Here is an 11,349-nt window from a genome sequence, read left to right as displayed (position 1 = left end):
TACTGTGTGGTCAGAATAAGTATTATGATAGAACCTGAGTAAAAATATAGCATGAGATAATGAGAAGTAAGGTGCAGGATAGGGATAGGAGGGTTAGCAGAAAAGTTGAATAAGAAAGGGAAATGGGTTAGAGTTGAAGGGAAGATAGGATGATATAAATTGAGTAGGTATATATATGAATATAAAGAAGAATACAAGAAAGTGTCCTGAAGATGAACGACGAGTTAGTTAGTTGAATATTGTAGAGAGGTGGGTTGAAAGCGATCGCTGGGATGATTGTGTATGTAAGTCGAACAAAAGTGATAATAAATTAACTTTTATGATATGATGTGCAAGATAATAGATAATTATGCAGAGTTATAAGAATTAAAAAGTGACAGTTTGAATTAAAACATACCTATTATGAGAGTTTCAGTTTTTGTATAGTTTAATATATATGAAAAGATAGTTAAAGGTGATAAAGAGAAGGTGCGTAAAGAGAAGATGTAGAATGGAGTTAAAACAATAAATAGTTTAAAATATCGCGTGAGATATTATGAAGAATATATCATGGAAGGTTATTAGTATAAATAGTGTTAGAAGAAATTAGTTAGTTTTAAAGTGTTTTGAGATAAAATATACTTATTGAATAAACGTTTATTATAAATTGACGTATTGATATGTCTGTAGATGTATTGATTTAATAATATGAATTGTAGAGTGAAGATAGATAGTGTATCATAGGATCTTAGTTGGTATTAATAATATTGCACAAACTTGATCGTTTATTATTTGATTAGGGAAGTTTGGTTAGTTGTAATATTGTTTAATATTTTAGGAAGTTTGAATGAGAAAGAGCTATTATTTGTAGATTAGAATGTGAAATGTGTGAATATGAGATGGGTATCGGTTGAAATAAGCAAGATAGATATAATTTACTTATATGGAATATAAAGAGTGAGGTATAAGGATACAAGAATATGACATATGTTATGAATGAACATTAATATTTGTTTAATTACGAATTCAATACGACTATGAGAAAAGTGGTTGAGATCAATATGAACCAGATGTAAATGTGGAGATGAATAGGGATTTTTGGTATTGATATATTTATTTATATTATTTCTTTTGTTTTTTGTTCAGTTAACTTGTTTAAAAAATTGTTTGGTTATAAATATCTTTATTGTATTTATAAAACCTTACAGTATCTAAAATTTTTTGGTCGTATTTTTCAATATATAAACCTAAGAAATTAAAAGGATATAAAAGAAATATTAAGTATATAAAGATTTAAATTTAATATTACATTAATTTTTCTATATCATAGTTGTGTACATAAATTAACATAATAGTTTAGCTAGAAAATATATTAATATAACAAAAAAACAAAAAATAATATATAGCTTATTAAAAGAATAAAAAAAAGAATACAACACCTAGAGTTCACAGCTGGTTTCCCATTCCATTACTAACTAGGCCTAAGTACGTTTAACTTCGCTGATCAGACGGGAAGCGGTGCTTTTGTACTAGTATGGTCGTATTCATTATATAATTATCAATCTATTATATTTAAATCATCTATTCTACAACTATATTTAAATCATCTATTCTACAACTCTTATCATTTTTTATCTCTGATTTTTTTATTAATTTGCTCATATATTATATATATATTTCCTTTATTAATATCATATATATTATATATATATTTCCTTTATTAATATCATATATATTATATATATATTTCCTTTATTAATATCATATATATTATATATATATTTCCTTTATTAATATCATATATATTATATATATATTTCCTTTATTAATATCATATATATTATATATATATTTCCTTTATTAATATCATATATATTATATATATACTTCCTTTATTAATATCATCTATTATATATATACGTTTCACATTTGATTTTTTATTTTATATAATCAATCAATTACACTTTAACGTCTGCCTGATTATACCATACTGTTAACGATTGTTCCAGTTTATCATAGACAGAGGTTGTTTGTTATTATCAATGTGTTTATATTTTGTTTTTCTATTTAACTCATATATATATATATACTAGAATCTAATAGATTTTAATTATCTAGTTCTACATAACTAATTTATCCTTGTATTCATTTATATTGTAATATGATCTGTGAATCGACAGTTAATTAGATCTGCATCTGTAGAATGAATATATTGTTTTGAAGAGGAGTTAATACGAGCTATTGTTTTGAATACTAACAAAAAATATTATGATTAATTAAGACCAGGATTATACCAGGTTAAATTATACATTGAAAAACCAATACTAACTATAGTACATGCATTTTTATAAAATGGACTATATTTTTTTTAGAAGTGTCTGCAAATGTTGCTGACGGACGCACAGGTAATAAGATCTGTTGTATTGTTTTTTCTAACGTAACTTTTTTGGCAATTTGACTGTATATGAATATTTTTGTATTGTAAAGATATAAAGCTGTTATATTGTAATAGAATATTATTTATTGGATTGATACAATAATTGAACAAAATGTCTAGGATTTTTTTGTAAGCCAACTGAGATAATACTAGAATATTTAAATTCTGATTCAGAACCAAATGCAATGTGTATCCGAAATATCTAAATCGGTTTTGTTGGATTTTTATGAAAACGAAAATTCAAGCCGACAATATCAAATATGTTATTACCATTCACTCTTACCAAATAAAGTTATTTATTGTTTGGCATTAACTATCGATATTGATCATTTATAATTATCTCAAGTTTTAGTAAATTATAAATCTGTATAATTATATTACCCAAAGAAATATATAAAAACTAAAGTTATGAACCATAATTGAAAGATTTTCTATAATTCCCATGATCCAAGCATTTGATAACTGAAAATTTTAGTGATATTTTAAAATATTTATCAGAGTAATAAATGTCGTTAGATTATATAATAGTAGTGTACCTAATAAATCAAACACTGTCTTTCACTTTACCTATTTTCCTGATAAATATGCCCAGTTGTCAATATGATATATGAGTTTTTCTAAGACTTTTGTTATTGCCTATATTATCTTCATTTGCTACATAACCACAAACAAGATCTATTATCATCCTGTTATTCAATTCTGATCTTTTGATTTGTTCTGATTTTTTTCAACAGCTGTAACCAAGGGTATACCTCTATTTAGTTTGATACAGCTGCTATTTTGTCTTTAACAGAATTTGAAACAATAACATTTTTTTGTTCACAATAAGCCTACATCTCAATATATCAGCTATATGTTCATTTATTGTCAGGTTTACATAACCTTGCTAAGTTAGTATGTTAATGAATTGTTTATTTTTTCGGCTAACCTAATTTACTTTTTTGTGTTTTTAATTCTTGCTATACCTTTGTTCACGTAATTAAACAATCAAAAAATGTACTTAATATATATTTAAATATGTCTACATCATTTTCACTGCAATCCTTATGATTTCTATTTTTATTACCAAGGTAACATCATATATATCTAAATTCTGATACAGCGCTTTATTTAATTGTCATAACATTACTTGAATTTTGTTCACTTTGGCTACATGGTTTGCTGATCTTTATTACAAACTCTTAAATGGTATTTGACCACATAGTTTATTCAAAAGAGCTAATTGTGTATTAGCAAAAATATTAAAATATACAAAGATAAATGACATTATTGCTGATATAACACCAGCCATCTGACGTTCTTATCTATGTAGAACTAGCCAGGCAAGGGTCTGATTTTGCTGTTGTTACACTAAAACCGTATTCGATATCAACAGCAGAATAGGCGATGATTCCTACATAGGCAATGAAAACTGCACGTGCATGCGCAATGACCCGTACACTAGATGATGCGCATTGTTACATATACATAAATGACTAAAGCCTAAAACTAAATTCAAAAGCTTAATAACCTAATCTCGAGATATTTTTCAAGACAGATACTTGCTTTGAATTATTGAGACACACTCATCAACAACAAAAATTTAATTTATGTTTATAACTAGAAGACCACTTTCTCTAAATTTTGTTTTGTTGCTTTTTCTAAAAATTAGATTAATTATTAAAATGAATTAAACAGGTAACCGAAAAACGCTAGTTGGATGAATTTTACATCACTTTATTCGCCATGTCTGAAAAAAACTTTTAAACTATAATTTTCTAGATAAAATGTTTATTTGCGCTAAGATTTCATGTCAAAAAACTGTGAAATATTTTGTAATGAAAAAATTGAATTAAATCTAAAAAACTGGGCGGTGTGTTGGTAGATCAGAAATGAAAACGGAGAAGTTTAAATTTCTAAAAAAAAAAATAAATGTTAGAACCATAACATTGGTTTAAATTCACACCAAAATTAGCTTATGTTCAGATAATAAAGTCATCAATTCAAAACTGAAAGTTTGACATCATATTCAGGCAATAACAGGTCTAATGTAATCATCATCACATACTAGTTGTAAATTATTATATCAATCTTCGCACATACCTCAGATTTTTACCGACAAACAATAAATCAATATGATAGGAAGGTGCTATCAAGCATGAAGGTAAATTAAATTCTTATGAAGCAATTAAAGCTATAACTTCAACTTCTGAGTTAAAGTAAATGCACAGTTATATCAAAGCTACTCATTATAAGTTAGTTTGTAAACAAGTCGATTTAAAAAAATTCTTTAATATAAACACCCAATTATGCAGTCAAATATTAGAATTAGCGACTAATCGCTCGCTCAGAAGTTATAAAAAGTACCCAGGAAGTATATAAAATATGCATCGAGTAATTTTGACAATATTTGATATCCCAAAAGCTCTAGATTTGTTGTATTATGCTGATAAGAGACAATAGAAGAGCTATACTTTACAAAATAGTGAAACAACACGATGTTTGCAGTCTAAATAGCAAATATATGTCTGTATTAATATGCCGACGCCAAACTTTTGTAGTCAGGCGGATATGCCCACTAAAAAAAGTACATCCGTAGGTTTAAACTTTAACCAAAGCACTAACGACATTTTTTAACACGCCGACGTCGACGCCAGCTAAACAGAACACTGGCTAATTAAATAATAGTAAAATAAAGATAAATGCTTTGAAAAAAATTTTCATTTTGAATAACACAACACATTAATTTTCGAAAATTTAAATATAAACGTAATTGATATGATTTTGATAGATACAATACCTTCTAATGTCGATATCTAAATTTTTCTGATTTTTAATGAAAACAGAATTACACAAATAATCACTGACACAATAAAGTTCCTTGTCGATAACTGAATTGAAATCATTCAAAAAGAAATTGTTTTCAATTTTTACATTAAAATCAGACGGAAGCTGGCTACCTGCAGAAACGTCTTTCATACATTCACTTACAATAGTCTTGACCAATGCAATAATCTCAAAGTAATGAACCTTGGTCATAGAATTTTTGGCTGTCGTTTTTTGAAATTGGTTGGCTCTAAATTTGACAGGATAGATGCCATCATATATAATTTTCATTCTATAACAATTACTTCAAAATTTTGGGGAAATTTATTAAAATTGACTGTATCCTTTATGCAGCAGGTCAAATCACCAATGAAGCATTTTGAACTCAAATTTGGTTTAAAATTAGAGGTGTATAACCATAAGGCCGTGATATTGCGAACACTTTTAAATTTTTGAGTTGTGATACAAAGTTAAAAACGTCATATTGCAGTTTTCGAAACTAATCAAAACGAAAATTGTAAAACTATTTCAAAATTACTTAGAATGACGATAAGAAACTGCACCTCAATTTTTACATAAATAGGAATAAACCTTATAAAACCTTAAACTCTATGAATACACTTCAAATAAACTGAAAGCGAGAAACAATATGCCAATAACAAGATGTTGGTTATGTCAAGTCTGGAATTATCATTTACCTATTAGAAGTTAAACGAAACAAACGTTGTGTGGAAGCTGCAAAAAAAATAAGATGATTCAACGCAATTCTAAAAGAAAGAAATTGCTTAATTTATAGTGAAAGCACATTCGATTAAAAAAATATCGAATGTTCTTACAACACAATAGGAAACGATGTGCGTATAACAATCTAACTAAGGGTAAAAATTCACGATATTATAAGTATCTTGAATTTAAATCATATAGGTATCTGGAAACACATACTTATAATAGTTTAAAGTGAGTAAGTTATTGATGTACATGTGTAAAACAACAAACGCTTCTATCATCTTTTTGTAATCTTGGAGATAACTACATGTGCAAAATAGCCACAGGGTGTATATACGTTTTGTTTACTTCAGTGAACCATTAGGTATCTTCTCTAAAAGTTCAGGGCAACAACAGCTTAGTCAAGCTGAGTTAGAACCTGCCGATGTTTAATAGCCCGAATATTTAAAAAGTTGAAGATTGTCTCAAAGCAAAAGCCAATACCCAATATCGCTGTTCTTATCAGGAGAATGAATTAGAGCTAGCAGTTTATACCTGTTCTATCTAACTATAAAAGATAAAGAAAAGTGAACAGACGATGGGTTTTTTATGGAACTTGGAACTGGCTTAAGGAATGAGTTGAATCAATTCAATCTTTTTGCAATAAAAATTAAGACAATTCTAGGTGAAAGCTTGTTCGCCAACAAAGAGAACTATTAATTGCGCACTCTCATTCAAGGGAGCAGTTTGATTCAGTTAAAAAGGATAGACGTTGTAGAGTTCGGGTATGTTAAGGGTAAGCTGAAACTAGATTCTCAGATAGAACTAAAAGAAAGCTGTTACAATGAATAATACAAAAAATATGATACAGTAGTCATCAACAGAAAGAATGAAGTGCTGATGCTATCGAAGGGCACAAAGTAATTGACGAACTAACTATTAAATTTTCGGAAACATTATAGAATGTAAAGATTTCATATTACGCCTTTATAAACTTGTTTATTTACCCGGGTATATTTTTTTAATAATGCAAATTTTTAGTTTAGCTTAACATTGCTAACGGAGAAATGTTTTCTATAAAAAACTTGACCAGAATCGTAAACCAAAACAGAGAATTATTTTGACTTTTTTTTCAGCTCTGTTCACGAACAAAAAGCAGCCACGTTATTACAATTAGGCTGATTTTTTTTCCTGTTTCCAGCTAAAGCGTTTAATAAGTAGCCGCTTTTCGGGGTTAATTCTTCTTATAATGTCTGCTGGATTTTTTAAGGTATTTGGCTTTAAAAGAAACAAGTGTCTCTATGCACAAGAAAGCGCATTTGAAAAAAAATTAACCACCTTTTTTAGGGCACTAGCCTAGATCAAGACTCTCGTTTTCAAAAGAATCATGCAAAACGGAAAAGCACGATCAAGTTCCCAGCAATCTTCGATACCAAGGTTGATATGAAACGAGTAAATAGGGAAGCTTTTAAACAATGGACAGCTAAAATGATTACCGAATTATTTGACGGCTTAGAAGATGAGTTGTTAATTAATTACGTTAACGCCTTTCTTGATTTGGACGAGATTGACCCGAGAGAGATGCAATTAAGCGTTAGCGATATGTTAGAAAAAGACACATCAGCATTTATGAAAGAACTGTGGACAATGCTGGTTGATGCTCAAACGAGCACGGCTGGTATTCCTAAGGCGCTCATTGATTCTACCCAAGGAAAAATTGAAGCTCGAATAAATGAAGTTACAAAAGTGCTCGAAACAGCCAAAAATACTGTGCAGGTGTTGCGACAGTCTTCTAAGACAACTGGCATCAATAGTGGTGCAGCTAAAGAAGCAGCTATAAATGATGCGCCCAGTGGTACGACTGCTGATATGTCCCCTTCGGTTTTATCGAATACTAAGGAAGCATCTCGATTGGCCAATGAGCCTCGAAAAAATTCGTACAGAAAAAACAGAGACGAAGAACATGAAGCGACGAAAAAATATCACGGAACACGTAGAAGCCGAGACTATCGTTACTTGAGAGACAGCCTATCAAATAGTGAGTCTAGTCGAGATTCTAGTGTTGATTACCACTATAATCACTATTCACGTAGGTCACGTAGAAGGCATGAGGAATCATACAATTCTAGGGGTCGAAGTCGAGACCGAAGTCGAGGCAGAAGTCGAGGCAGAAGCCTGAGCAGAAGTTACGACAGATTTGGAAGAGACTTCAGGCGTCGATCCAGCATAGAGTGCTCCGGCCATTTCAAATACAGTGACGACTCCGACTATTCTAAGAGGCGCTGCTATCGTTCGCGAAGTCCAAAATATCGAAGCCCAACCTATCATAGCAAGCGAAGAAAGACCAGATATTACAGAAGCGATGAAGTCGATGACGGCAGTTATTGAAACCTTGTCAGAAAGTGGTGAGAAAAACGTCCATCTCTCAAGAAAAATATCAGAAAATGCTTTTGAACAGATCCTCGATATAAAAAACCCAAGAATAGAGGGCCTGAAAAAAAAGCCAAGTACAAAAGAAGCAGCTCAAATTCGACAAATATTATATTAATTCATACGCTACATATGTTATGGAGATAAAAAAAAGGAGGAAAGGAAATCTACGAAGGAAAAAATATCATTATCAAATTTCTCAAAGCTCGCTCAAGATCCGTGGCAGTCTGGCATAAAAATCGCTTATACCCCAAAACAATGGGACATCCTTTGGGTCAAAATTAAAATTTTGTTTTCCAGGGACAGGCGTTAAGCACCCTCTATTATCACTTATTTGGTGAAGCCGTTAAGACGACTTATTTACTAATACACCAAATTCGGCTAGAAGCGTAACGTGATCGGACCATTGCATACCATTTGTAAATATGTTGATAAAAGGAAGATTACGCCTTGAATTAGTCGGAAGCTATGCAAGCTTTGACATGATCAAAAATCAGGTTGTACAAAGATTGATGGAATGAAATAATGAATGCGAATTTATAAAAGGTTGAAACGTAATCCAACATTCAACACTAAATAGAGGTGAGATTACTATAAGGTCTACCCTCTTCACAGAGGATTTTTGATTAGTCAGTCTTAATCAAATAATCGATAATCCCTATAGAAACTAACCAAGTTGGAAAGAAGCCCTTCAATAAAACCAAAAAGCAGTATTCGAGATTTATTGAGGTGAATTTGTTTACCCTGGCTTGTTTGTGATGAGGACATATTTTCTTGAGTACTTCTTGAGAAGGGGTCCTAAAGACAGCGCTATCTGAGTTTTTAGAAAAACCCTGTTTTTCACGAAATTTCCAAGATTACCAAGTTCTTGAAGGTATATTACATCTATCTAGTAAGGTTGAAGATCCAGTGAAATACCGGTATAACATGTGCACGATTTGAGAACCTCAGTCTATATATCAAAAAAAAAGGTCTTGTTTGATGAGAATTCGAGCAAACGTGCTGTAAACGAGAAAATTTTCAAAAAATTGAAATCGAATACCATTGAAGACGGATCAATAGGAACCCAGGTAATCCAAGTACAAAAAATTTCCGCATATTACCTTTAAAATCAGAATTCATAGATGTAGCCGTTATTGCTTAAAGTTTATTCTCACCCTTCCAATTTCCCTCTTCTTATTTCTTACGCTGGCCCAGATGAGTAGTTATCACATTACACCAAAATAGGCGAGCTTACTAGGCACATCTTGATGCACCGACTGAATTGCACGAAAAACAAGAGAAGCTTTATTTGCAATGTACAGATACAAAGAAAAAAACATGTTTTAGTAGTTAGAGGTGAAAAAAATGTGATTTGCTTTTGGCTGTGATAAAATACTCCTCAAACATTTGTGTTTCTCCTTCTTTCTGCTTGTCAAAATTCAGATAATATTTTTTACTGCGAGGGATAAACATGTGTTTGATGCAGATTAGAATAAAACATACAATTTGGAAAACACAGCCTATGCGAAAATTAGGGTAAGCGCCTCGTTTCTAATTAAAAACCAAATATCATTTTATAAGGGATTTTCTGACATTATCGCGCACCTGCAGCTAAGTAGAGGTTTTTTTGGTTTCGAATCAGAAATCTAAATTACCACAATCTCTCAACTTAACAATTAATCTGTCGTCTCATAAACTCGTCGGAGATAATGCATTCCGAAATTTTGTTAAGTGTCAAGTTTGTACAAGCTCGTGCCAATTCAACATAGTGCCGTTTGAGAATTTGAACATGCATTCAATTAATGTTGAATTCCATTCTATATAGCCACGCTTTGCACAAAAATCTTTTGATAAAAGCTGTTTAATACAAAGGAATGCAGCATATATAATATAGACAATAGAACTGGGAAATATAGCTTCGAATTTTTAGCATGAAAAATTACCAGTTATTGAATATTGAACCAGGCTAGTATAAAAAAGAGATTTACTGCTAATTAATAAAATGAACAACGGTATATAGGTTTGGTATTTTATAACGCTTATGTATATACGCAATCAAAAAATGCTTCAACATCAGAGTCGATATTCAATAATCGCTGATAGGATATAAATTTTAAGGATTATTGGGAGTCTTTCCAGTGTACATAGAATATAGTCACGTTTTCGAGAAAAAATCAGCTATCAGAAAGTAATTTCAAAATACTCATTTCCTTTGAGAGAGTATAGGGCAAATTACAAACTAATATAAATCCGATTTTTTTATGGAGTCTCTTATTCAGTCTTTGCCGAAAAAATTGGTGGTGCCAGAATTTCTAATAAACAAAATAGAATTAATCTCTTTTCAATGTCACAATTATTGTCTGCATATGCAAATGTGTAGCATAGTAATAATAATGCGCGTACTCTAAAGCAGATGGATCTAATCCGTCTATCAACATTTGTAGTTGAACTTGAGGTAGCGCTACACCAGACGAAAGCATTTCAAAATATGTGCGATACCTAGGGTCATTATCTTTAGCTTAGACCGGGGATACATTGGATAAAGTAACAGCCCTAGTAAGCTACTGACTAGAAAATAAACTCATGAACATTTATGTATCCAAAAAATAATACATTTAGCCGTATCCAATGAACTATTAAATCCATCTTTGCTTGAAGAATTGGCAGCAGGTATCGGCCCATCGAGCTCTCGTCCCGAAGCATTTAACTCAGAGGCTTCATCGGCATTCTTTATAAGTTTTAGTTTGGCATCTAGAAAATTTATTGAAGCTTCAAGACGTTCAATAGAGTTGTGGATATGGCGCAATTTTTTATCGCAGTTGGCTGCAAATTTATTCAAAAAAAGCGTCGTGTTAATAGCAAAATTATTAATGAAATTTACGGTATATTCGCCAGGTAAAAGCGGGGCTTTAGTGTAGTCAGTAGATTCTGACATGCTATAATGGCTAAAATTAAAAAATTATTTTGAATAAATTTCATAAAAAATTTTTCATTGACCCCTGGATATTAAT

At 30.7% G+C, this 11,349-nt stretch overlaps 1 protein-coding gene, 1 long non-coding RNA gene and 1 other non-coding gene across 3 annotated transcripts; 1 reads left to right on the top strand and 2 right to left on the bottom strand.

Moving 5' to 3' along the window:
* Nucleotides 1–1,406: 1,406 nt before the first annotated feature.
* On the bottom strand, nucleotides 1,407–1,525 carry LOC126326604 (5S ribosomal RNA). Its single transcript, XR_007560766.1, has one exon. It is a non-coding gene; the product is annotated as a 5S ribosomal RNA (ribosomal RNA).
* A 4,324-nt stretch (nucleotides 1,526–5,849) lies between these two features.
* Nucleotides 5,850–9,297, top strand: LOC126326572 (uncharacterized). The gene is made up of 3 exons (XM_049995731.1): nucleotides 5,850–6,711; nucleotides 6,889–7,196; nucleotides 7,274–9,297. Exons 2-3 carry the CDS (start codon nucleotides 7,176–7,178, stop codon nucleotides 8,312–8,314), a joined length of 1,062 nt encoding a protein of 353 aa, XP_049851688.1. The 5' UTR covers nucleotides 5,850–6,711; nucleotides 6,889–7,175; the 3' UTR covers nucleotides 8,315–9,297.
* A 1,067-nt stretch (nucleotides 9,298–10,364) lies between these two features.
* Nucleotides 10,365–11,257, bottom strand: LOC126326574 (uncharacterized). The gene is made up of 3 exons (XR_007560758.1): nucleotides 10,952–11,257; nucleotides 10,742–10,856; nucleotides 10,365–10,650 (listed from the first exon to the last, which is right to left on the bottom strand). It is a non-coding gene; the product is annotated as an uncharacterized LOC126326574 (long non-coding RNA).
* Between the last annotated feature and the right edge of the window lie 92 nt (nucleotides 11,258–11,349).

This window comes from Schistocerca gregaria, unplaced genomic scaffold, assembly GCF_023897955.1.
Source record: "Schistocerca gregaria isolate iqSchGreg1 unplaced genomic scaffold, iqSchGreg1.2 ptg000994l, whole genome shotgun sequence".
Classification (NCBI taxonomy): domain Eukaryota; kingdom Metazoa; phylum Arthropoda; class Insecta; order Orthoptera; family Acrididae; genus Schistocerca; species Schistocerca gregaria.
Note: the sequence above shows the minus strand (reverse complement) of the source record. Positions and strands in the feature narration are given on the sequence as shown.